The sequence below is a fragment of the Acinonyx jubatus genome, chromosome B2 (assembly GCF_027475565.1).
Source record: "Acinonyx jubatus isolate Ajub_Pintada_27869175 chromosome B2, VMU_Ajub_asm_v1.0, whole genome shotgun sequence".
NCBI lineage: Eukaryota > Metazoa > Chordata > Mammalia > Carnivora > Felidae > Acinonyx > Acinonyx jubatus.
The window spans coordinates 16,910,492-16,938,391 of NC_069385.1; the positions used below are offsets into that span (position 1 = coordinate 16,910,492).

The following is a 27,900-nucleotide window of genomic DNA, read 5'->3' on the forward strand; positions in this document are numbered from 1 at the left end:
TAAATATTTTACGGAAGGAGGAGGAGGAGGAGGAGGAGGAAGAGGAGAAGGGGAAGGGGAAGGAGAAGGATGGTACCTGGCATCCCAGAGACTAGAATTCTGATAATTCCCTTCTTCCCTGTCTCAGTCTGATGGAACACAGACTGGCTGGCTTATACACAACAGAATTTTTTCCCCCACAGTTCTGGAGTCTAGGAAGTCCAAGATTAAGGCTTGGGCAGGTGTCTGGTGAGGGCCTGCCACCTGGCTCATTGACAGCTGTCTTCTCACTGTGCCCTCACACTGTAGAAGGGTCGGGGGAACTCGAGGTTTTTTTTATAAGGGCACCGGTCCCATTCGTGGCCTGTCTTCTCAAAGGCCCCACCTTCCAATACCATCACACTAGGGCTGGGATTTCAGCATGTCAATTTGGGGGGGACACAAACATTGAGTCTGTGGCACTCCCCTCCCAGCTGTCATCTGTGCTTTTCTCGCACAGACTCGTAAGGTCTTTCCTGCGACTTCACTGTCACCTCTCAGCCCAGGCCTGGTGTGAGGTGAGGGGCTCCAGCAGAGGGCAGTGAGTGACGGTGATACTTTCCCCTCGTTGTGACAGTGACAGCAACAGGTTCGAACCCTTGGCTCTCCTAGAGGAGAAGTAGATGCCACCAAAGTGTGGTCAGAACAGAGCCAAACTCTAGGGAAGACGTGAAGCAAGGACTCAGGACAATCCTGATCCTGACGGACATTCAGCTGGAGAAAGGGTGGGCCCAGGGGAAAGAGTGGTGGGAACCAGGCCCCAAAGACCATGGGGGTGAAGAGGAGAATGGGTCTTGGGGGAGGGAGGCAGGTGGCTTCGGCCGCTCTCAGTAAAAACCAGAAAGGTCCAACTCCAGGGACCCAAGAAACCCAATTGGCAATAAGAACAGGACTTGAGCAGCAGCTTGGAACGTGCACAGAGAGAAGCACATAGGTGTTCAGGGCACAGGAAGCATAAGGCCATGTTGGGCAGTAAGGACTCCCCTGAGTGATCTCTGTAGATGTTGGAGAGAAGGTCCTCCCGCCTTCCAAGTCAAGATGCTTTGTAAACTTGATGCAGATGTGATGAGGTTTTGGGGGGATGGGAGTGGAGCATAGAGCCCATGGCCAAGGAAGAATTCTCAGAGACCATCTTGGGTGCACAAAGGTGATTTTACTAAAGCATGGGGGACAGGACCCGAGGGCAGGAAGAGCTGCACTGGGGTTGTGAAGTGACTCTCTCTCTCCTTCTCTCTTCCCTTCATGGGATTCTCTCTCTCTCTGCCCCTCACTCACTTGTGCTCACTTGCTCCCTCAATCTCCCTCCTTCTCAGAAAAAGAAAAAAAAAAAAAAAGTAAGGGCCTCCTATAGCAGAGTAACCTTGACCTGGGCAGGCTCATCTCTAAGTCCTGATGAAGCCTTACTGTCTTGGGGCAGTGGGAAAGGGTTGGCACCACTAACAAGGTTCAGGCTTATTTCTATTTTAAAGCTGGACTCTGAGGTGAAATGTGAACATGCTTGGCAAGTTATGGTTTGAGTCAGACTAGGTTGCTGCCTTAAGGCTCACCTAGTGAGTACTAGGGTGGCAGCAGGAACCCAGGGAATGGACATACCTAGATATGGGCAGGGGCAGCATCATGGTGGGTCCAGATGATCGCTTTTCACAGGGTAGGGGAGGCCATGCACAGAGCTGCAGGCACAGGGATCTGGTGGAAGGCGCCTGAGGATGCACCTGCCTCAGCCAAGCAGGCTGGGGTTTAGGCTGCAGTCCCCGCAGCAAAGGGGATTGGTGAGCAGGGAGGAAGGCAGAAGACCAGTTTTAGAAACCACATCTCAACAGTGAGGATTTAAAGGGGGGCTGGGAGTCCATGGACACTTGGGGTTGAACTCAGCCAGCTTCTTTCTGGCCACCTGAACCTGCTGTTCAAGGGCTACATGTCTGGACAGGGACGGGACAGGGTTCAACCGGTGAATGTCAGTGTCCAAGCTGAGCTGAGGGGAGGTGGGAGGTAGGTGAGGCCCAGGGAGGGGTGTGTGAGAGATAAGGAGTAAAAAATGGTGGAGCCGGCCACAATGGTGGCAGCCAACCATGTCTCATAGTCTTCCTGGCAGAGGAAGGGTCAATGGAAGGTTCACACTCATCGTGGAGCCCTACATAGGGCTTGATCCCATAACCCTGAGATCATGACCTGAGCTGAAATCAAAAGTCTGATGCTCATTTGATGGAGCCACCCAAGAACCCCTCATAATCCATATTTTAAATCACTTTCTTAGATAAAGACAGAAGACACAATTGTCCTCTAAGGTGCTACAAAGCCAAAAGGGATACAAAGTATGTTAGATGAGCCACCTGGGTGGCTCAGGAGGTTAAGCATCTGACTCTTGATTTTGGCTCAGGTCATGATCAAGAGTTTGAGCCCCGCATTGGGTTCCACGCTGGCAGTACAGAACCTTCCTGGGATTCCCTTTCTTCCCCTCACCCATGTGCATGCTCTCGCTCTCGCTCTCTCAAAATGAATAAACTTTTTTTAAAAAGGTATATTGGATGACAGAATCAAACTAAAACTTCATGATACGATGGACCAATGGACTAAAAGAAAATAGTGCTGGCCAACAGTTATAGAGTCTATACCATGCCTTTGCCATTGTTCCAGGTGCTTCAAATGCTTTGCTTCCCTTAACCCTCACAAGCATGGGAAGTAAGGTAATTAATCATTTCTATATGATGGATGCACGTTCTGGGGTGAGGGCTCAGAAGACCCTTCTGCACACCTCCAGATCTCTTACCCTGTAGCTCTCTCCTCTCTGGTACTCCGCCCCGTGGATTCTAGCCACCTGGCCCCTTTAAATTCTCAATGCCACTTTCTCTGCTCGGAGAGATTTCCAGGCTCCCTTTGGGTTCCCCTCCCAGCCCTGCAGTCTGGAATCTCTCTCCGGGCAGGAAGCCAAGGCAGTCAGAAGGATCACTTCCTTAGTGTCCCTTGTCCTGGGTCCTGCACTGCCTGTTATCCGCTGTCCAAAGCACATTCTTTTTTTTTTTTTTAAGTTTATTTATTTATTTGGGGGGAGGTGAGGCAGAGAGAGGGAGAGAGAGAATCCCAAGAAGGCTCCATGCTGTCAGTGCAGAGCCCGACGCAGGGCTCGAGCTCTGGAGCCATGAGATCATGACCTGAGCCTAAATCAGGAGCCCATCACTTAACCAACTGAGCCACCCAGATGCCCTTGCACGTTGTTTCTTTTTAATTTTTTTCTGGATTTTTCATCTAAGTTTGGAGGTTAAACCCAACCCCTTTACTCTAATATGGCTGTAGCAGAAGTCAGAGCCTGTTTTGTTTTTTTAATGAAAAATATTTTATGACAACCTCATTACAAAAATTTCAACTGATACGAAGTCTTGTAAAAAAATGAGTATTTCCCTCCACTATTCCCATCTCACACCACAGAAATAACCAGTGTTAATGGTAAACACATTAAGTCATTTCTACTTTTCTCAAAAGGACCCTCTTGTGAAGTTATAAAGGGGGAAGCTTTGGTAGTGCTGGAAGGATTAGAGATGAATGCTCCTGAGAAATGCTGTCCCTGCCACCTGTCCCTCATTGTCTCCCCCATGGAACATGTGAGCTGGGTCTCATTCTATACAGACTTCCCTTTCACTGCCCCAAAGGCAGGAGTGAGGGCCACATGTCCATCTTAAAATCTCTGTGAAAGCCATATGAATTCATGTACACGAAAGTATTGGCATACTTTGAAATCATTACAATCGTTAGTTAATATTATATCGCACTATCATACATGTTTATGTTTCATAATAATTATTATTATTATAATGGAAGATTTGATGCTGCTTCCAGGGTCCATTCTTATCACAAGTAAAAGTTTCTCTTTATCATAAGCCTACTGGTGCTCTCTGAGGTCTAAGACAAAAGGAATGCTTATGTTGTCAAAGGTATCTTTAAGTGGCTTCAGTTGTGTGGGGTGACTATCTCATAGGTAGAAAAACCAGCCGCCCAGGCTATAGTCCAGACATAGCCTTTAGTGCTAAGAGGCCATTTTTTCAGCCTCAAAGTCACTCACATACACACCCTCATGAACTCTAAGAATTTCCCTTTTCATGGAATAGCAAGAAACACTGGGCTATGTTTTCTTTTTTCTTCTTTTGTATTTTTACCTTCTAGTTCTATCTCCTCTATTCTAGATCTGAAAGCAATAGGTCCCTAAATATAAGCTCTAAAATTTAAAATGTATATGTATATATCAGAAATTGTATTTTCCTATCCAGTTATTTTCTCTTTCCCTCCTAAAAAATACAGACATTGAACAATGTACAAATTACAATATTCATGTATCCAGTCAAAAAAACTTCTGGATGTGCCAAAAAGCAAGAAAATGTGATCCACAATCAGGAGAAAAAAATGAATCAAGAGAAAGAGAGTCTGTCTGAGATAAATAAGTTGTAGAAGTTGCTGGCAGGCAGTTAAAGCTCTCAGATGTGGTCTCCAGTAGACTGGATTTTCGGTAAAGGGAAAGATTATCTGCGAAATTTCATTCAATAAAGATAGATAAATAAATAAATAAATAAATAAATAAATAAATAAATAAATAAAACACAACTCCACTAGAACTCCACTAGATCTCACATGATCTAAGCTGGAAGGCCTCTCTACACGCTGAATAGAGGTAACTCATCAGGTCCTCCTAATTGGCTGTGTTCAGATTTCCATAAGTTTCCCTTATGGAAAACATAAGGGAATGTGACTGCTTGATTTTTATATATTTCAACAGCGTTGCCAGCCTTATGCTACCCAAGTGCATCTGGGGAACCTAATGTGTAAACAATCGGGGACGCTGGAGGTGAATGAAGGACTGAAGACTGGTGGTTCCCTGGTTCAAATCCCTTTTCTTAAGCAGACCCTGAGGTCCTAATGATTCGAGCTTCCCCTCTGAGCTGACACTCGAGCAGGTCTCGCTCGTTAATGAAGCCGGGTGGGTCTCAGATGCAAAGCCTGCCCAGGCTTGGAGGGCTGTGGTCGGCCTAAGAACTCTCAGGGCGGCACCCCCGGAAAGCTACCCTACAGGTCTCTTTCCCGCGCCCTCCCAGTTTGGGAGGAGCCTGCGGTAGGGTGTGGTGGGAGGGGTCAACGAGAGCAAGGGGCGGGGCGGGACCTCGGCGCCGGGGGTGGGGGGCGGGGCTTGACGCGCCTCCGCCCCCGCCGCGGCCACTGTTCACAGCCCGGGTGCTGATCCGGTCCGAGGCCGCCTAGCCGCCTCAGAGTGTGCCCAGGGTCCCGGTCCCGAGGCGCGGGCCCTCCCGGAAGCCTCCAGAAAGGACAAGGAGCGGCGCCCGGCCCGGCTGGCTATGCCTCTCGTTGCTGCGGTTCCCGCCGACGACCGCGCGCCCGCGGCCTCAGGGGCGCAGCCGGGCCCCGGGGAGGCCGCGCTGTGAGGCGCCAGGGCCTAGCGGCCGCCGCGGTCGCGCCGGAGGGGCACGGGGCCCGCGCTCGCCCGCCTTCCTCGCGCTCTGCGGCCCCGCCTCGGCTCGCGGCCTCAGCCGCCGGCCGCCATGGCCTTCGCCGCCGGGGAGAGCGCGGGCTCGGGGCGCAGGCGGCCGCCGCGGCACCGGGCGCTGCGCGGGCTGCTGCTGCTCTGCCTGTGGCTGCCGAGCGGCGGCGCGGCCGGGCCGCCCTCCGCGCCGCTGTCCGAACTGCACGCGCAGCTGTCGGGAGTGGAGCAACTGCTGGAGGAGTTCCGTCGGCAGCTGCAGCAGGAGCGGCCGCAGGAGGAGCTGGAGCTGGAGCTGCGCGCGGGCGGCGGTCCCCAGGAGGGCTGCCCGGGCCCGGGCGGCGGCGGCTACAGCGCCATGCCGGACGCCATCATCCGCACCAAGGACTCCCTCGCGGCCGGCGCCAGCTTCCTGACCGCGCCGGCGGCCGTGCGGGACTGGCGGCAGTGCGTGGCGGCCTGCTGCTCGGAGCCGCGCTGCTCCGTGGCCGTGGTGGAGCTGCCCCGGCGGCCCGCGCCCCCCGCCGCCGCGCTCGGCTGCTACCTCTTCAACTGCACCGCCCGCGGCCGCAGCGTTTGCAAGTTCGCGCTGCACCGCGGCTACAGCAGCTACAGCCTGAGCCGCGCCCTGCAGGGCGCGCAGGAAGACCCGGACGCCTCGCCTCCCATGGGTGAGCACTCCGCGGGAGGCGGCTGGGTCAGACCTCTTGGGTGCGGCCGCCCTCGCACCTGTTGGGTGGCTGCGTCCGGGAGACCCGCTTAGGCAGTACAGCCAAGTGAGAAACGGAACAGCTACGTTCCAAGTTATTTTAGTTCGCGGGCATCCAGAGGAGTGGCTGTGATTTGTCTTATGGATGGTTTCTGAGAAGCCTTAGTAGATTGGGCAGAAGAGGGCACCGTGGGCTGCTTCTGGAATTTTTCTAGGCTCGGGGAGGGAGGCTGACCTGAGAGGAGTCACAGAAATTCGATTTAAAGGAGAAAAGCTCGAAGGGGGAAAAAAAAAAGTTTATTTTAGGCCCAGAGGTTTTTTGTAAGTCATGGTTTGTGTCAAGAAATCACAAAAGCAAAATCTAATTAGATGCCAGCTTGCTCATAGCACATCCGTTTCTTAGCTCGGTTCTCACGACTCATGATTCCGTGTGTAGTGATTTTCATCAGACAAAAATAGGAAGGGGAAACTTGGTGTCAGGTATTTTTGAAGTGGATCCAACTGATTCCCATGAACTACAGATCCCTTTTGTAAAGAGGGAAAGGAAGGGATTTGATTTTAGTTGAGAATAAGAAAGTTTAAGGCATGTCCCTTTTTAAAAAGAGCTAATAATGATGCTTTTCATTCTATAGTTTTACTTCCTGCACATGTTCTGAACGAGAGTCAAGGCATATACAGAAGGCACAAGAAAAATTGTAGCCGTTGGAGATTAAGGCCGTTGAGGGAATAAAACCTTGATTGGGCCCAGGTGTGGTTCACTGTGTGTGTGATTCCACTCTGTTGCTCTTTGATTTATAATAACATAATGATACCATTGCAAGATTGGGGGGGGGGGGGTAGCCTCAGCTGCTTTGGAAATCTGGAATCTCCCAAGACCTGAAGGTCCAAAGACAAGGGTCTGGGAAACCATATCCACAATGGCCCACCTCCCTTCCCACCTGCACCTCAGAGAAAGCTCAGAACCCGTGTTGGGGTAGCAGACATCAAAGGTCACCCTGTGACTGCTCAGCCTTGAGGCAGACATTGGGAAGAACACCAAAGTGTTCTCCCTGAAGTGGAGGCAGGAAGCACTTTCACCTGGACCCCCACCACCATCACTGAGCCTGCCCCATGGTGTTATACATCCTTCCTCTTGACTCAAACACAGACCGAAAAATCCCAGCAGCAAAGAAACAAAATCCCTTTCCCTTGTTCTCAATGCACATCTGGAAAAAAACCAACATTGCCACAGGAAGCTTTCTTATAAGCCGGGGGATAACGGAAGGAAAACAAGGAATATGCTCGTGGAAATTAAAAAAAAAAAAAAAAAGTTAGGTTTACTAAGTAGAAGTTTCTGAATTTGGGAATTCAATTATATAGATGGTCAGGGGTGAATACAGGTGACTGCAGGGTTTGGTCCTCATTCTGGAAAACACTGACATGCTCACACTTCATATCCCCAGCGACATGGAAACTAGAAGGGTGTGCGTAGCTCAGGCCCCAAGGCACCCTCATTCTCTGCAGCTAGGGCAAAGGTTACCTACCCACATGCCCTGTGTTTGCCCTGCCCAGATGCTTAACCGTTTGAAGTTCTTTATGCTTCCGAAACTTCTACGTTTTTCCTTCTTGAATCGTCTCTTTTTTTCGGACTTTTTAAAAAAGTTTATTTTGAGAGAGAGCACGCGTGACTGTGGGAGAGGCTGAGACAAAGGGAGAGAGAGAATCCCAAGCAGGCTCCATACTGTCAGCTCAGAGCCCGATGTGGGGTTTGATCTTACCACCTGTGAGATTATGACCTGGGCCGAAATCAAGAGTCAGATGCTTAACCGACCGAACCGCCCAGGCATCCCTTTTTCTGACTTTTGTGAGCATACAGAGTTGGAAGCCAAAGGAGCATGAAAATGATTTAGAAAAGCTCTTACAGAGAATTTGTTGGGAGGCCATGTGAGGTGAGTCAAAACGTCATGAAATGGTGAGGGGGTGGTTGGGATGGGATGGCACAAATTTATAGCAGAATCCATCAGCTGTGTTTGTTGCTGATTGAGTTTGGTATTAGGCATTATTATAAGGTCCTTAGACACAGGAACTCATTCTCCTTACAACAGCCAAAGATCTGGGTTCTGTTATAATCTCTCGTGTACTGGAAGGCTTGGGGAGAGAAAGTAACTTGCCCAAAGTCTCGATGCTTGTGAATGTGGAGCTGCGTCATACAAGTGTCACGCAGGAAATATGTGGCAGAGACCATTAAAATAGTCATCCGTTCTTCTAGAATAGTTTTTGTAGGAAAGTGATCCATGCTAAAGAAAAAGGAGCAAAAATATTTATTGTGGCATCATTTATAATGGTGAAAAAAATTGATAACAAAGTAGATGTCTAATACGAGAGGTCAAAAATCAAAATGGATGGGGCACATAGATGGCTCAGTCAGTTAAGCATCTGACTTCAGCTCAGGTCATGATCTCACTGTTTCCGAGTTTGAGCCCTGCATCGGGCTCTGTGCTGACAGCTCAGAGCCTGGAGCCTGCTTTGGATTCTGCGTCTCCCTCTCTTTTTCTGCCCCTCCCCCACTCGTGCTCTGTCTCTCTTTTCCTCTCTCTCTCTGTCTCCCAAAAATAAATAAACATTAAAAATATTTTTAAAAAATCAAAATGGCAACTGTGAAGTTTATATAGTAACATGGGCAATAATAGAATATATGAGTAAATATTAATAAATAGAACCTATTAATAAGTTAGGTTAATTCAGGATGTAAATTTACATTTCCTGTAACTGGAATACACTTTGGGTACCCCCACAGTATACTTAGAAAGATCTGGGCAGACATCAGAACTGACAGATTTATCATTTGTATCATCTTAGGCAACTTAGCCTCTAAATCATTTCTTCTTGAGTCTGATGCAGCTGATAATACCTACCTCAGAGACTCATGAGAGTTGAGTGACATTATGGCTTACGAGCACTTAGCACTTATGCCAGCCAATAAATGGCACCTCTTATTATTATCAGCTCGTATAGAGAAAGACTATAACAGTACAGACTAAAAATGATGATAATCAGATTGGGGTTATGAATAATTCTTTCCTGAAGTGTTACAATTAAGAACACACAATGAAAAAAGAAACCACAAAAACCAATCAACCAACCTCATGGATTTTGACACATAGTATCTAAGCCTCTTCCCTGTATCCTGACTTCAAGAGTCCTTTCTAATTCCTCAACCTCCGCTATATCATTTGTGTCCACACAGTACAGATCCAGATTCCAGAACCTCCTCCTTGTCCTTAAGGCTCTGTTTACAGCAGTGTGTTGTAAATCAGATTAGTTAACTGAACAATAATATTATTCTTACCTGTATAAAATGCCACCTTGATAGGCTTCATCAAAATTGGTACGAGTCTTATTTCGCCTCTGTAGATCTTACCAAGTGTGTCTGGTTTTCGAAAGAAATCAATGCTTCCAGAGTACTTAGCATTGCTTTATTATATTTTGATGATGAAAAATGCAGATTTACCTTTGTCATGTTCTTTATCAGCAAGTCAAATATTTTAAAATTTTTTTTAATGTTTTTATTTATTTTTGAGAGAGAGAGAGAGAGACAGAGCACGAGTTGGGCAGTGGCAGAGGGAGAGAGGGAGACACAGAATCTGAAGCAGGCTCCAGGCTCTGAGCTGTCAGCACACAGCCTGACACAGGGCTTGAACTCGTGAACCACGAGATCATGACCTGAGCTGAAGTCAGACGCTTAACCAACTGAGCCACCCAGGCAACCCATCAAGTCAAATATTTTTTTAGATGATAGCACACTCCTTTCCTCTTCCTATTGTCACTTGTTTATTTTTAAGGCCTGTTTCTGGGTAGATAAGCTCTGGCTTATTTTGAAATGCATTATGCAGTGTAACTTTCCTGGACTTGAACTGATGAAGAAATGTATTTCTCTTATTTCAGTTACAATAGCGATCAATGTAGAGGATATGAGGATTTCATTGTGCTTGTAAATGGTATCTTAAAGCTTACCTAAAGAAAAGTGAACAACTAAAACAATGATTTTTTTTTTCTTCCAGGAGGGGTAGAATTAATTAGTTTTGTAATATGTGGGGTATTTCAGAACTTACCTGATTTTTCCATCTTAAGTCTTTGTGGTTACATCTTTGAGGGCTTAAAAATATATTAAAGCATTCATTATTTATATCCTATAGGTTTAGTTTGTTTACTTGTAAACAATACTTTAAAAATAAATTTTCATGCTAATTATAAGGTATTACTGCAAATTATAAGATGCTTTCCAGATTTATAAAGTGATAAACTACTGTGTGGAAAGCAATGGAAACTTCCAGAACCAAAAGAAATATCTGTGTAACACTGTGTAAAATGGCCTATTAGTAATGAAATTGTCACCTCTCTCCTTATCTGGGAGAAGCAGAATAAAGACATAAGACACTGGGTCTTTGCTCAGAGGTGGAAGAAGGCAGAACAAATTTCTTCTTAGGCAAAGGTTGATTGTGTGGCTTATTTAAACCTAAGTTATTAGTCCTCATTCTTTTAAATGACTATAAAAATGGGACTCTTCTCAACAGACAAATGTAACCATTGGCAATAGCAAATGTGCTTATGCCCTGTAAACATGCTCATAAAAAAAAGTCATCTCTTTTTGAGATGAACAGCAGCGTTCTTATTCAGAACAGCCACAGCTCTGAGAGCTGCCCGCCCCTTACAGAGATTCTGTTTCTGGGTATTGGGAGGATCAGTAGAGTAGAAGATAGGACTGGACGAGCAGGTCTCTGAACATCTGAAAAGTCATGGTAACTTGTTGAAGGGTTTTTCTTAAGCATGGAAATGACCCAATCAGATTAGAATTTCAGAAAAGTCATTTTAGCTGCAGTGTGTCAAGAGTGACTACCTGTTATTGCCTAGTGAGAAACCAATAGGATTGCTGCTAGCCCCAGACCTCAGGCCCTGCAACATCTGAATTGGCTCTTAGACATTTGCTTAGGAAGCAACTGGGCTTTGGAGGAAAAGAGCAGTGCCTCAGCAACATCACTCAGCAGAAGTTAAGGAGGAACAAATCCAGGCCAGCATTTGGACAGAGCTTTGGCACTGGAGTAGGGAGGAAGTAGCAGATACCAAAAAGGATATATTATAAGAACCTATAGACTTTTTCCCAGTAGTGTTACTAAGTTTCTTTAAAATATATCAGGGTGAATGAGTGGCTCAGTTGGTTAAGCGTCCTACCTTTGATTTTGGCTCAGGTCATGATCTCAAGGTCGTGGGATCCACCTACATTGACTCTGCACTAGATGTGGGGTCTGCTTAGGATTCTCTCTCCCTCTTCCCCTCTCCCCCACTCACACAGGTATGTTCTCTCCCTCTCTCTCTCTCTGAAAAAAAAAGAATATATATATATATGTATATATATATATATATACACACACACACACACACACACACACACACACACACACATATATATGTACATTTGAGTAAGTTTACTAATAAGCTTAAATCAATAAAATATTCATAATTCTGCACTTAGAAATGTTTTCTGTATGCAGCTTCTCCTCCCAGTCACAACTGAAGCAGCTACCAGTTATAGATTAGTAGTTAGTGAACGTAGCTAGCCTTAAATTATTTAGTACTATGCCAGATCAAAGGTAAGCATATTTGTCTTGCTATTATACAGAAACTCAGTGTGCCAGCTTCTGTTATAAAAATTAGTTGTTAGAAACCGAATGTTTTCTATTTTCCTAGATGAAAAATTGTTTTCCAGAGAATTGCTAAGTTAAGCTTTATTTTGTGTGAATCGAAGAACTTGCCTTAACTTTCCAAATTTAATATTAGCTTTAAAAAAATTTTTTTAATGTTTATTTATTTTTGAGAGAGAGAGAGAACAAGCAGGGGAGGAGCAGAGAGAGAGGGAGACAGAATCTGAAGCAGACTTCAGGTTCTAAGCTGTCAGCAGAGAGCCTGACGCAGGGCTCAAACCCACAAACCATGAGATTATGACCTGAGCCAAATTTGGACACTTAACTGACTGAGCCACCCAGGCGGCCCAATTTATTTCCTATATATAGAATACTTTATACCTATTTTAAAAACTTGAGGATGAGGAAAAAAATCTATATCAGAGGTGGATGTTTTTCAGATGTGTTTCAAAAGTCCCTTTTTTAAAAAATTCATTTAATTGAACCTTGAACGTAAATTATTTATGATTTAAATGAAACTTTGACTCTAGGGAGTAAAACTGATACTCCAGATTGAATGGCCTACTGTTATTGTTTATTATATAAAGGGAATACATGAAAATCAATAAGAAAATAGCTTTCAGTTGCTATACATTCTCATACTAGTTGCTTGCTAGACTACCTCTATTCTAGCAAACAAGATACTGCTTTAAATACATTGTAAAAAAAAATAGGCAGTCATCTCCTGTGAATTATTTATTTTCTTTCACAGAAAAGGATGAGCCTCCACTCAGCAAGGCTGGACAGGATGTGGTTTTGCACCTGCCTACAGATGGAGTGGTTCTGGACGGCCGTGAGAGCACAGACGACCATGCCATAGTCCAGTATGAGTGGACAATGTTGCTGGGTGACCCATCAGTGGACATGAAGGTAATTCATGATGTCATTGTAATGACACCAAATATTTCCACGAGGTGATCTCTCATAATGTTCTTTCACTCCCGTTTCCAAATTATGAGTAAGCTAGCAGAAGAGCTATAAAATGGAGAAAGCATAAAAGTGGTTGTTGAGGGGCACCTGGGTAACTCAGTCGGTTGAGCGTCTGACTTCGGCTCAGGTCACGATCTCACAGTTTGTGGGTTCGAGCCTCACGTCGGGCTCTGTGCTGACAGCTCAGAGCCTGGAGCCTGTTTTGGATTGTGTGTCTCCCTCTCTCTCTGCTCCTCCCAGGCTTGTGCTCTGTCTCTCTCTCTCTCTCTCTCTCAAAAATAAATAAAAACGTTTTTAAAAAATTTTTTTAAAAAGTGATTGTTGAAAAAGTTGGTTTATTAATATGAACTTACCTTCTACTGAGTAAACAGTGATCCTGATAATTTGTTTTGAAACTTATTCTCATTCCTTTTCTTCTTTTCTTTCTTTCTTTCTTTCTTTCTTTCTTTCTTTCTTTCTTTCTTTCTTTCTTTCTTTCTTTCTTTCTTCCTTTTTGAGAGTGAGAGGTTGGGCGTGAGCAGAGGAGAGGGGCAGAGAGAGAGAGAGAGAGAGAGAGAGAGAGAGAATCTTAAGCAGACCCCATGCTTAGTGTGGAGCCTGACACAGTGCTCGATCCCATGACCCTGGGATTACGACTGAGCTGAAATCAAGAGTCAGATGCTTAACTGAATGAGCCACCCCGGCTCCCCGAAGCTTTCTCTTTTTTTGCTAATTTTTGGCAAAACATTTGAAGGGAAAAGACTCATGCTTTGTTTTAATGACTCAGGTTACTTTTTCCTTTTTTTATTTTTTATTTCATTACATTTTCAACATTTTTTTTTTTTACATTTTTTATTTCTTCTTTCCTTAGTTCAAGGTTCAGGCAGAAAATTTGAAAAATATAAAACAATATAAAGAGGAAAATAACAATAGAATACATGAATTCGTCACATGATCCAGAAAGCAGCTATCTCACCTAGCAACGAGGCCTGCTTGAGATAACTGAGTTTGTAAGTGAGGTGAAGAGTGACCTCAGACATTCGGGTTTGGGCACACGCAGCACTGGTTTTCCCCCAGACTTATTGGGCTGAGCAGGAATTACTACAGATGGGAGTGAGTCACTGGCTCAGTGACGGTCTAAACACAAGAGTCCTTCTGTTGTGTTGTGTTTTGTTTTGTTTTGCCTTGTTTGAGCTGTGGATAACATTAGTCTAAGAAGAACAACATAATGACTGGATATTGTGAAATGATCACAACAATAATTCTAGTTAACATCTCATGGTAACACATTTGTTTTTTGTGATCAGGTCACGATCTCACAGTTCGTGGGTTTGAGCCCCATATCAGGCTCTGTGCTAACAGCTCAGAGCCTGGAGCCTGCTTTGGATTCTGTGTCTCCCTCTCTATGCCCCTCCCCCACTCGTGTTCTGTCTCTGTGTCTCTCAAAAATAAGTAAACATTAAAAAAAATTTACTCTCAGCAACTTTCCTTTTTTTAAAAGAATTTTTTTAAGTTTATTTATTTATTTTGATAGAGTCAGAGACACAGTGAGTGGCAGAGGGGTAGAGAGAGAGGGAGGGAGAGAATCCCAAGCAGGCTCTGCACTGTAGCACAGAGCCTGAGGTGAGGCTTCAACTCATGAAACTGTGAGATCATAACTCAAGTCGAAATCAAGAGTTGGATGCTTAACTGACTGAGCCACCTAGGCGCCCCTACTCTCAGCGACTTTCAAATATACAGTACCGTATTATTCACTATAGCCACCATGTTGTAATTACCTCCCATGACTTATTCATTTCATCACTTTACTCATTTTGCCCAACCTTCACATCTTGCCTCTTGCAACTACCCATCTATTCTCTGTATATATAAACTCAGTTTTTTCTTTTAATTTTTCTTTAAGTTTATTCATTTATTTTGAGCGGGAGAGAGCAAGAGCACAAGTAGGGGAGGGGCAGAGAGAATGAGGAACAGAATCCCAGGCAGGTTCTGTGCTGTCAGTGCCCAGCCCCATGCGGGGCTCGAACTCAGGAACTGCAAGATCATGACCTGAGCCAAGATCAAGAGTAGGATGTTTAACTGACTGCGCCACCAAGGTGCCCCAAACTCATTTTTTTCATGTTTATTTTATTTATATATATATATATACATATATATATATATTTTTTTTTTTTGAGAGAGAGAGAATGCGAGGGAGAGGCAGAGAGAGAGGGAGACAGAGGATCTGAAGCAGGCTCAGCTCTGACAGCAGTGAGCTGGGTGTGGGGCTCGAACTCACTAACCACAAGATCGTGCATGACCTGATCCGAATTTGGATGCTGAACCAACTAAGCTACCCAGGTGTCCTGGAGTTCAGTTTTTTGTTTAGATTCTACGTATGTGAGGTTGTAAGGTATTTGTCTTTCTCTGACTTATTTCACTCAGAATAATAACTTCCAGGTCTATCCATGTTGTCACAAATGGCAAAATTCTTTTTTATGGCAGAATATTTGTATACCACTGTTTTTTTATCCATTCATCTGTCAATGGACGTTTAGGTTATTTCTTTATCTTGGCTATTGTAAATAATGCTGCAGTGAACACGGGGGCGCATATGTCTTTTCAAGTTAGTGTTCTTGCTTCCTTCAAATTAATACTCAGAAATGGAATTGCTGGGTCCATAAAAGGTATCCTGAGTTGTGAGACTAGTCGCTTTTTATTAACTCTTTCAAGACCCTTCCTAGATAGCAATATTTCCTGGCTTAGTCAAATAAACTTTGTCCAAACCACTTTAGTTAGAGGAGGCACAAAAAAGTCAATATTGGTTTGCTAGAGCTGCCGTAACAAAATACCACAGCCTAGGTGGCTTAACCAACAGAAATTTCGCCCAGTCCTGGAGGCTAGAAGTCCGAGATCAAAGTGTCAGCAGGGCTGGCTTCTTCGAAGGCCTCTCTCCTTGACCTGCAGTTAGCTGTCAACTGCTTCCTCTGTCTTCCAGGGTCTTCCCTCTGTGGGGAAGCACTGATTTTATTCTGTTGGAACAAAACCAAAAACGATAATCAGCTAGTCCTTCAAGACTGATTTAAGTCCATTATTTAGTCAACAATTATATAGTCTTAGACTTGCCCGGACCCTTGGTCAGCATCTTACCCCGCTTCCCACCCATAGAGGAGCCCCCTCCATCACATCCCTTCCAGTGGTCATCCACTCTGCCTGATTTTTCCCGAGGTGAAAGCTTACTAGTTCACATCATGTCCTGTGACATCTTCCATCAGCTCTAGTTATTAGGGAAGTGGGATGTGCCTCCTCTTACATCTGTGCCCTGGTGCTGGATCTTCTCTTTGGAAAAGCACTGAACGCATCTTCTTTTTATTCTGTGTATCAGCCACTTACAATTTTGAGAAAAATGAACGTCGACCACTTGGAATGCTCTTCTCAGAATTCAACACTCTCAGTCTTTCAGATTGTTCCTCATAAGTTGATTTTTCAGATTTCACATTTACCATTCAGCATCTTCTGGATTTTCTCAAGACTGTACCATGCCCTTCTTAAAATCTGACACCCCTATGAATTCCATATGTAAACTGTGGTTCTTCCTGACACAGACTATCACCTCCTGTGATTCAGGCATTGTCTCTACTTGTATTGATGAAGCTTAAATTATATAAGCTATTTTAGTGGCTGCTTCACACAATAGATTCATGTTGAGTTTTCCATTAGCAGGATTACTTAAAACCTGCTTCATCTTTCCGCATGAACTGCTGTCCTGATAGCCTCCCCATCCCGTGTTTGTGTAATTGATTTACTGAACCTGAGTACAGGACCTTATGTTTATCCTTTTACATCCGAGTCTTTTGGTTTTCATCTACAACAGAAATAATTTTGAACTTTAAGTGTCATCCAGCATATTTATTATCCTCCAATGCATTGTGTCAGCTGCAAAATTAATATCTTTATTGCTTTGATCAGAAAAGGTACATGGACAAGCCATTGATTATACCACTAGAGAGCTCCCTTGAGATGGACACTGACTGTTAATTGGCACTTCTAGGACATATCTGTTCCAGCAGCTATAAATCTTCCTCCATTATCATCTAGCTTTGTGTCTTTGCTATTAAAAGCTTTATTCTGTAAGCAATGAATTGCATAGATGAGTGCTGAATAAAAATACTGCTGATGATTCAGTATTAATTTACTGAAGATATTTATGAAGAAGTAACAAAATTAGGCACTCCTTGTGGACTTTTAGGGCTGACTGCTCTGCCATCAAGAGGAAAATGTGGACCAATTCCCCAGCCAAGTGTATAATGTATTGGCAGATGGATCTAAAGTTATAAAACCATAACCCAAAAGTGACAAAGAAAAGAGCTATTTGCTACCAAACTGACTATCTTATAATGGTGTACATGGATGAATGCTCTCAAAAGTAAATTCTTACCCTACTATGACTTCATCATAATAAAGGCGCCATTAATTGAGCCCCCCACTCAGTGCCAGGCAGTGTAGACCTATCTGTAATCCTCAGAATAACCTCACAAGAAGGCACATCCCCACCTTGTGGGTGAAAATTGTAATAAAATATGGTGAAAGACTGAAATGGCAAGAGATGACTTAGCGCCTTTCAGTGGAGTGATGGGGGCTGCGGAGCAGATCCTTCAGGGTCGCCATTGGTACATTGTAGAAAACAGAGGGTGGGGCTCTCAGGTCATGACCTCACGGTTTGTGAGATCGACCCCTGCTGACAGTGCAGACCCTCCCTGGGATTCTCTCTCTCTCTCTCTCTCTCTCTCTCTCTCTCTCTCTCTCTCTCTCCCCCCCTCCCTCCCTCCCTCCCAACCTCTCAAACATTAAAGAAAGAAAAGAGGTGGGAATGCAAATTATTCTTGTCCATTAAAATGCAAATAAATTTTTCATATAGAGATAAAATTGATTTCTGCCCTGTGGAAAAGTGGATTTCAAGCATGACATTTTAACACCCGAAGGTATTAATCTGTTAAGACATTCATTTTGGTGACTAATAGTTACTAACAGCAAACTTGTTTCAGCTTTGCATCTCCTGGCAACTTCACTTAAGCATTCATGACTCCTTGTATCTTCCTATTCTTCAGATTCGCCTTTGAATCTGTGGGATGCTTTATTGGTTTTCTCTTTAATTAGAGAGAGCTAAATAAAATCTTTGATGCAGGTTCATATTAGATTTGTGTGAGATCTTAACACATATTCATACCCGAGAATAAGATACACAGGTATTTTCAAGCCATTGTGGAATTATACTTTGCTTACAATGCACCCAAGTGAGAGGTTTTTAAAAGTCTCTGATTTCAGAGTGATTCATTTCCTTCCAAAATTAAATATGTACATAAGAACAACAACAATGAAGATTTGTGTGAGAGTCATAGTTTAAACATTTTGAGAATTTTCCTTTAACAGTAATGAACATCCTTCAGGGGCCATCCCACGGATCCCTTTCACTTGGGCAGCCTGATTTTACACCCCACAATTTCTTTTCTTAAGTTTATTTTATCTATTAGTCTCTACACAGGTGTGGGGCCCAAACTCACGACCCCGAGATCAAGAGTCAGTGCTCTTCCGACTGAGCCAGCCAGGCACCCCTATACCCCAAAACTTCTGGCAGAAAAATTGGGACTCTCAAGTCAAATTCTTTTTTCTGAGAATGGGATCCAGCTGACTGGAATGTTAATGCAATCCTCCTTCAAGCTGCAAAATGGGGCTCACTTGGAAGGCTAGCATAGTAAAACAATTAAGTTAAAACCCAATGTGGGATACACTTGTTCTTATGCCCTTGACCATTCTTACCCCTCTAGGGCCCTCACTGGCCAGGCTTTCCACTGGGTGCCTCTTCTGGACTCCTCCTCTCTCCTTGCGTCTTCCCTGTTCTCCATCTGCACAGGCTCCTTAACTCCTTCTCTCATTAGAGAGAAGCTTTGAGTAAAGGCCTGGTGGGGGGGGGGGGGGGGTGGGTAGAAGTGTCAGCCCTCCCTCTGTCTTGAAATACCTTAACACTAGGTTGTAGGACTATCTTTTCACGTCCAAAAGACTCATTCAGGTATTCACAAAACAACAAAAACCAACTAGGTCCTTATTGTAAGAGAGGAATTATTTCTGCCAACTTAATAATAAAAAAACTTAGTCTAAGTATTTTTAGTACTTAGCGTGTGTATTCAGTGCTATACTAAGCAGTTTACTTTGACTAAACATATGGGAAAGCTTATGTTCCTGGCTTGGTTTCTTCATTTATGAAAAAAGAATAGGAAAGATGATTGGTCAGAACGAAGAGTCTACCCGCTGGACTTTAAAGTTACATGTTTTGGGGCGCCTGGGTGGCTCAGTCGGTTAAGTGTCCGACTTCGCTCAGGTCATGATCTCGCGGTCCGTGGGTTCGAGCCCCGCGTTGGGCTTTGTGCTGACAGCTCAGAGCCTGGAGCCTGTTTCGGATTCTGTGTCTTCCTCTCTCTCTGACCCTTCACCGTTCATGCTCTCTCTCTGTCTCAAAAATAAATAAACGTTAAAATAAATAAATAAATAAATAAAATAAAATAAAATAAAGTTACATGTTTTCTGCCCTTGAACAGGATATTCTATATCTGCTTAACTGAATATTAATCTGTAATACAAAATGCACATACAAAAGGACGCATTTTCTTAAATGCAAAAGGACACATTTTTTTAGGCAGCCCATTAGATGACACTGAGTTCACGATTATTCAGTGTAATACATTTTTTTTCAACATAAGACATTTAAATCTGAAGTCAAAAGTAAAATATGACATTTAGGAACAGGATACAGAGTACAAGGATGTTCAAATGATTTTAGAATAACTAAATGATCTTAGAATATCACATGTAACGGAAGTTTACTAAAGAATGGATACGGTTTGGGGACTTCTGGGTGGCTCAGTCAGTTGAGCATCCAACTCTTGATTTCTGCTCAAGTCATGATCTCACAGTTTGTGGGATTGAGCCCCATGTCAGGCTGTGTGCTGACAGCACAGTGCCTGCTTGGGGTCCTCTCTCTCCCTCTCTTTGTGTCCCTCCCCTGCTTGCACACATACTCTCTCAAAATAAATGAATAAACTTAAAAAAAAAAAAAGAATGAATATCGCTTACATCAATAACTTCATTATGAAATTAAAACCATTTGCACACTGGCTTGCCTGCTGCATATAATTAATTTTTGAAAATAGATTATCATCTAAATTGGGACTTATTGAGGGGAGGGGGAAAGGAGGTGGTATTCCCAAATCTTTATTTTTTTTTTCTTTATTTATTTTCTTTCTTTCTTTCTTTCTTTCTTTCTTTCTTTCTTTCTTTCTTTCTTTCTTTTTGCGAGAGCAGAAGTGGGGGAGGAGTAAAGAGAGGAGAACAGAGGATCTGAAGCGGGCTCTGTGCTGACAGCAGCAGGCCTGACATGGGGCTTGAACTCACGAACCATGATATCATGACCTGAGCTGAAGTCGGATGCTCAAGGGAGGTGGTATTCCTAATTACACCAGGACCACAGAGGAAAATTGGAATATGGGTCCTTCTTGATAAAATCCAAGTTTCTTGAGACGGGATGGTCTATATGGGATCTCCCAATTAGACTCATTTTTAAACCACCCCCAACAGATAAAAATGGTATTTTATAACTCAACCTTAGAGTAAAGGTTTCCAAGAATATGAATATAATATAAATAGAAACAAGACTTGACTTTTTGGTCATAGGGCAAGAGAGCACAAAATAATTGTTGAATTTCAAATTGCATTCTGTCTCCTTGTATAGGAACCGTTTTGTCACTTACTCCTCCTCAGTCAGATTTCCTGAGATATGATTTGGGTCAGTACTGAAAATGCTCACAAAAGGAATGAATCATTACGTGTTAAGGAGATGACTTAAAAGCCTATTGAAAGATTTTATAAAAATTTAGCAAGGATTTTTTACCCAGAGGATAGATAGTTGGCCATTTGCCCACTGGTCTGTACAATAACATACTTTTACTTTTCTTTCTAAAAAACAGTACAGAGTAGAGTGCCTGGGTGGCTTAGTCAGTAGAGCATGAATCTCTTGATCTAGGGGTTGTAAATTCAAGCCCCATGTTGGGTGTAGAGATTACATTAGAGAAAAAAGGAAAGAGAAGAGAAGAGAAGAGAAGAGAAGAGAAGAGAAGAGAAGAGAAGAGAAGAGAAGAGAGAAAGAAGAGAAGAAAAGCAAAGAAAAGAAAAGAAGGAAAGAAGGATTCAGAGAGATCTTGTCTACACTTTACCCACATCTTGCCACACCAAGATACCGTATTGATCTTCCCTAGACTCGAAAGGAGAGAAGGGCAGTAAGAGAAGAAACAACAGGGAAGCAGTACTAATCTTTTGTCTGTAGAAACTCTGCATTATGGCCAGATGTCAAGAAAATTGACTCATGTGCTCAGGGAATGTTGTCCTACTCTTGGTGGGAACAATGAGAACTTTTGTCTTATTCTCTTTCTCCTCTGCCATATATATTTTTTATCCTGACACTTAGGAAATGTTTGTAAAATCCTTTCCAATGTCAAATAAACATGAGATATGGAAGGATCACCTGGATGCTTGAAGTTCGGAAACCATTCTAAATATTCTAAATACCTGATTTCAAGGAAAGACACCTTTTGTTAACTAAATGAATAAAAAGGCCAAGGAGAGGATATTAACGTGAATAGATCTAAATTTAAGCTCATCCAGGACTTTGAAGGTTATTACCATGACCTTGATCTGGATCAGTGTTCCCTGCATCAGAGAGGAGGTGCCTAGGAAGGCAGAGAGAGGCATCCACAGCCCAGGTGGACAATTGCCCTCTTAGATAGTGGATGCCTGTCCTTCCAGCCCAGCATTGAAAAGAAACTTCCCGTGGTCCCTGGGTGGCTCAGTCGGGTAAGTGTCTGAGTCTTGATTTCAGCTCAGGTCATGATCTCATGGATTGTGAGATTGAGCCCCACATCGGGCTCTGAGGTGAGTGTGCAGAACCTGCTTGGGATTCTCTCTCCTCTCATGTACCTGGGCAGCAAACCTCTCAGCTGCCGGCTTTCTGCAGTCTTAAGTCTGCAGGCAGACCCGCTGTGACAAAGCTTCTCCCCTCATAGCACCTTACTCCCTTACTCAAGGCTGCAAGGCTCAGTCAACACATTCAGCATGGCCATCAGCTGCCACCATGTACCCATGTGTTCTAAGTCCCGGAACTAGTGGTCTTATCTATTACACCACTGCGACCTAGGAAGGCCTGCCTGATGCTGAGCCAGAGTTGGAGAGAGTGAGAGTCTGTCACCAGCGGCAACCTTACGGCCTCTTGCCCCTTGCAGTCATTGGCGCCCCTTGGTTCAGCCTCACACTCCTCCGGCCATAGGGAGAGGTTATAACTCACCCTTCCCTTGCAATCATGTGGACAGGGGTGGAAGCGAAAGTTTCCAGAATAAAGGGATACCAGTCCCAGTCCCACTGGAGTGCAGGTCTCTTGACCCCTGCAGTGACTCAGGCTAGAGACAGGGTGGGCTCAGACCAGGATGGTGACAATGGACCTGATGAGAAGCGCTTAAATTCGAGATGCGTTTGGATATGGAATGTGAAAGAAAAGGGGGGTTTGGTATGATCCTGAGTCCCAAGCCACAGTTTTTGTCTCATTTTAAATCTCACTCGTCTGAATCTCTGATGTTCTCTCCTTGTTCTCAGACATCGAGAACCCTCTTGTTTCTGAGGATCAGTTGCCTGCTCCAGACTCTCACATTCTCGTGTCATCTTCAGTTTTCTCTCTGCATGGCCTTTAGGTAGTGTTGTAGTTCTCACATAAGTGGACCCCACTTAGTAAGAATAAGTTTGATATTCTCTTGTTGTAGTTGGGCCTGAAGATCATGTAACAGTGTGGCGGTGAAAACTGCTTAACATCTCTTTGAAATACACAACGAAGGACTGGCTTGCTTCTTTGCCAGCTCTCCAGCTTACAGCTTTTGCAAGGAGAGTGATGGGACCACTTATTGACGGTTTTACACCTGGACATCTCGATTCTGTCTCTGTCTCAGTGAGTGAGAGTCACGTTATTGAGATTTCATTTTCCTGTCTGTAAAAACAGGGTTATTCAGCTTGAGATGAGAACTAACCAAGGAGACAGTTAGTTACATTTAAGCATTTACTACGTTATGCTCTTTCGGTATTTAAAAAACTAAACTTGTATTTTATATTTAAAACTTATATGTAAGCCCCACATTAAGCTCTCTTTACATAGTTATCTCATTTGATGCTTACAAGGTAAGTGCCATTATTATTTCCACTTTACAGATGAAGAAACTGAGGCTTAAATAGGTTAAGTGGCTTGTACAAGGTCACAGAGCTGGCACACAGTAGAGCTGGCATTCAGCTCTGTTGGATGCCAGACTCCGTGCTCTTAACCACTTCACCCACGTTTCTTGCAGTGTCATTGGTGAATCATCTGGATGTGCCTGTTGTGTGCAAATTCCCAGATCCCACTCTCAGACCCACTGACTCAGACTCTAAGGCTGGGCTGAGAAACCTGTACTTAACAGGAGCTCTGGGTGATTGATTATTGATACAACTGTATCTCCTTGCATTGCCCCCTAAAGTGATCGTAAAGCATTCTGTTCTTGTGCATATATAGTTCTGACAAAGCCTCCAAGCCAAAATTATGTGCAGGGATCTAAATTCTAGGATTTCATAAATACAAACAAGCAGCTAATAGTTCTTTTTTTTTTATTTTTTAATTTTATTTTTTATTTTTTAAGATTTACATCCAAATTAGTTAGCATATAGTGCAACAATGATTCCAGGAGTAGGTTCCTTAGTGCCCCTTACCCATTTAGCCCATCCCCCCTCCCACAACCCCTCCAGCAACCCTCAGTTTGTTCTCCATATTTGTGACTCTCTTATGTTTTGTCCCCCTCCCTGTTTTTATATTATTTTTGTTTCCCTTCCCTTATGTTCCTCTGTTTTGTCTCTTAAAGTCCTCATATGAGTGAAGTCATATGATTTTTGTCTTTCTCTGATTAATTTCACTTAGCATAATACCATCCAGTTCCATCCACATAGTTGCAAATGGCAAGGTTTCATTCTTTTTGATTGCTGAGTAATACTCCATTGTGTGTGCGTGTGCGTGTGTGTGTGTGTGTGTGTGTGTGTGTGTGTATATATATATATATACCACATCTTCTTTATCCGTTCATCCATCGATGGACATTTGGGCTCTTTCCATACTTTGGCTATTGTTGATGGTGTTGCTATAAACATGGGGGTGCATGTGTCCCTTCGAAACAGCACACCTGTAATCCCACGGATAAATGCCTAGTAGTGTAATTGCTGGGTTGTAGGGTAGTTCTATATTTAGTTTTTTGAGGAACCTCCATACTGTTTTCCAGAGTGGCTACACCAGCTTGCATTCCCAGCAGCTGATAGTTCTAATAGGGCAACTCTCTGTACTCTTAAGTCTGGTAATGCATCAATGTAATGAACCATGTAATGGTCAGAATTCATTTGTAGCGAATATCCAGACTAGTTCATTTAAGCAAAAAGGGATTTTTTCCTAGAAAATAGGACATTCAGTCATTATAGTATCTTTGAGAGAGCTGAAAAATATAGTAGTTGGATTGAGCATCCAAAAATGACTCCCAAGATGACAACGTAGTACTGACCCCAGAAGCTATCACTCTTGCCATGATTGGGAGACTGCCTGAAAAATGGCAGAGGAGAATGGGGGGTCAAGATGGGACCCTGGGTTTAGGGAGTAAGCAGAAGTAAAGTCCATCATGGTGATCATCAAGGAATAGCCAGGGAATTCAGGCACAGAAACAGAAGCCAGGGAAGTCGAGAGTTCCAGAAGCCAGGAGTGGCTAACTTTGTAAAATACAGTAAGACAGCCAGTGGAGGGGGAGTGGGAGGAGGCAAGGCTAACAAGTCTCATTGACCTTGACAACTTGGTGATCTTTGCTAGATCAGCTAATGAGTTTTTCCAGCAGTTTCAGGGGAATGGTGAGGAAAGAAATCAGATGGGTGGGATAAAGAATAAATGGGAAATGAGCAAATGGAAGCAGCAAGTGCAGCATGAACAAGGCTTTGAAAGGTAAGTTGAAATGGGAAGGAGAGAAGATTGTATGGCTGGGATGATCTTGGACTGTAGGGTTTTTTATTTGCTGTTGTTTGGTTTGGTTTTTTTGGGTAGAGAGAAACTTGAGCATAGTGATAGCAGAGGCATTTGAAAGAGAAATTACTTGATGGTCAGTGTTCCAAAGGTCATAGGGGCGCCTAGGTGGCTCAGTTGGTTGAGCGTCCGACTTCGGCTCAGGTCACGATCTTACGGTCCGCGGGTTCGGGCCCCGCGTCGGGCTCTGTGCTGTCAGCTTGGAGCCTGGAGCCTGCTTCGGATTCTATGTCTCTCTCTCTCTCTCTGCCCCTCCCCCGCTCATGCTCTGTCTCTCTCTCTGTCAAAAATAAATAAACATTGAAAAATTTAAAAAAAAAAAGGTCATAGAGGGAAGGGGTCAAGGCCTAGATGGGGGAGTTGGCCTGGAGTGCAGGAGGGACAGCTCATCTTATTATGGCTGGGGGAAAGGAGCTGACAGCAGATACAGATACAGGTGCGTTCCCAGCATAGGAATGAGTGGTAGAAACATAATCATGGCCATAATTATGTCTTAATTTTCTTCTCAAAGTAGATGAGGTCACCTGCTGAGAAGGAAGGGACTAGATACTGGGTGTGGAGCTTGGAGAGTTACAGGTTTGGAACATCAACTGCTAAGGGCAAGTGAAAGACTATTGTTAGTCAAGGAGATTGTCAGCCCATATAAAATTGAGAATTGTGAGTTCAGAGTAGGGCAACCTGCCCAAATGGTGCATGCTTTAGGATTTCCCTTCCTTGGCCAGGAGTGGACAGGTGGGACATGGGACTGTTCCAGGGGTAATGCTGATTTCCAGTTCAGGATGATACTGGACTCTGTGCCTCAGATCTCCTAACTACATGTGCTGTTTCCTATTTGGGTGTCAGGTACCTCAGTCAGGAACCCTGAAGCTGTCCCACTTACGGGAAGGAACATATACCTTTCAGCTCACTGTGATGGACACTGCTGGACAGAGAAGCTCTGACAACGTCTCAGTGACAGTGCTGCCCATGACCTTCTCCACAGGAGGTGAGAGGAAAGTCCTTCCTTTGCATTCACAACGGTCGACAGAAACCAGCTACTTACAGAAAGATGGTATTGGATTAGCATTTTATATTCTTAAATTTTTTTTAACGTTTATTCATTTTTTGATAGAGACAGAGTGTGAGTGGGGGGGGGGGGGGGCAGAGAGAGAGGGAGACACAGAATCCGAAGCAGGTTCCAGGCTCTGAGCTGTCAGCACAGAGCCCGATGTGGGGCTCGAACTCACAGACCGTGAGATCATGACCTGAGCCGAAGTCAGACGCCTAACCGACTGAGTCACCCAGGGGCCCCCACAACTGTTTACTTCTTAATTTTAACCAGAAATTAAGGTTTTTAAGGGTTAAGAATTCTAATATAAAGCTTAATAATGTTAAATAGTTTAAAATACGTTTATTAAAAAAAAAAAACTTTTTTTAATGTTTATTTCTGAGACAGAGAGACAGAGCGTGAGTGGGGGAGGGGCAGAGAGAGGGAGACACAGAATCTGAAGCAGGCTCCAGGCTCTGAGCTATCAGCACAGAGCCCGATGCAGGGCTCAAACTCACGGACCATGAGATCATGTCCTGAGCCAAAGTCGGATGCCCAACCAACTGAGCCACCCAGATGCCCCAGCAGTTTATATTCTGACTTCATTCCATGGGCTCTTCCATTCCATTTTTGGTTGTTGTTGAATTAAGAGTCTTTTCTAAACATATGACAATTTAAAACAAATTAAAATTTATAAAGTGCATGTGTCAATTTAAAAGGACTATTTAGGGTCGCCTGGATGGCTCCGTCGGTTAAGTGTTCGACTTTGGCTGAGGTCACGATCTCACAGTTTGTGAGTTCGATCCCTACGTCGGGCTCTGTGCTGACAGCTCAGAGACTGGAGCCTGCTCTCTCTGCCCCTCTCAAAAATAAACATTAAAAAAAATAAAATTAAAAAAAAAAACCATAAAAGGACTATTTAGCTCTTTCTGCCCACAGGTCCTGTCCCCATGCTTTAATAAAAACACTATTGGGGCGCCTGGGTGGCTCAGTCGGTTAAGCATCTGACTTCGGCTCAGGTCATGATCTCACAGTCCGTGTGTTCGAGCCCCACGTTGGGCTCTGTGCTGACAGCTCAGAGCCTGGAACCTGCTTCAGATTCTGTGTCTCCCCTCTCTCTCTGCCCCTCCCCTGTTCATGCTCTATCTGTCTCTGTCTCAAAAATAAATGAAAACATTAAAAAAAAATTTAAAAACACTATTGGGCCAAAAAAAAAAAAAAAGGGCTAAAATTTTTCATGGACACGTTAACACAAATACTAATAATATAGCTTTACATACATGTGATGGTTCTCGCTTTCAGTTGCACAAGGTAAACTCATTCTTCTCATTTATCTATGTTTCTTACCTTCCCAAACATCTGCATTTCTAAGATTAGCTCATCAAGTTAAAAAAAATATATATACATATATGTATATGGAACTTGAGAGCACAAAAGACATAGAGGTATTGCAGGGGGAAACCCCCCACAGTCGACTCCAAGGAAAGGTACAGAGATGCTGTGTATTTGAGGGTCTTGTCGTTCAGTCCGCGGACTCTGTCAGTGTGTGCGGGACCACAGGGTGCACAGGAGCTGTGTGAGGCACTGGGCATACAGAGGTGCTCACCCGCGCCCACGTGGTGAGCCTTCACAGTCACTAACCATGGCTCCAGAAAACCCATCCTTCGCATGTTTTCGCCATCCCTGATAACTCAGTCAGTGGGAGAATAAGGGTGAAAAGATCAGAGAATGACTGCATATGGCTGATCTTGTCTTCCATCCAACATAGGTCGGGATGCATATTGAAAATGAAGCAAGACTTGAGAATCCTAAGGACTCGGCACCCCTGATAATTTGCCTTCCACAGGGACACAGAGCACAATCGGTGTTCGGAATGTGACTGGCTGACTCCCCATC

At 44.0% G+C, this 27,900-nt stretch overlaps 1 protein-coding gene across 5 annotated transcripts in view; it reads left to right on the top strand.

Moving 5' to 3' along the window:
• Positions 1-5,418: 5,418 nt before the first annotated feature.
• The window catches only part of LRP11 (LDL receptor related protein 11), a 63,739-nt gene continuing 41,257 nt past the window's right edge, over positions 5,419-27,900 (top strand). For 2 of the 5 annotated variants that reach the window (XR_008298273.1, XM_053222116.1), the window contains exons 1-3: positions 5,419-6,168; positions 12,636-12,793; positions 25,821-26,028. Coding sequence is in view for 4 of the 5 variants with exons in the window: in XM_053222116.1 (XP_053078091.1) it covers positions 5,559-6,168; positions 12,636-12,793; positions 25,821-26,028 (976 nt within the window). In the remaining variant the exon portion in view is untranslated. The remainder of the gene's footprint in view (positions 6,169-12,635; positions 12,794-25,820; positions 26,029-27,900) is intronic. The other 3 variants (XM_027056646.2, XM_027056645.2, XM_015064590.3) reach the window with 3 other exon arrangements.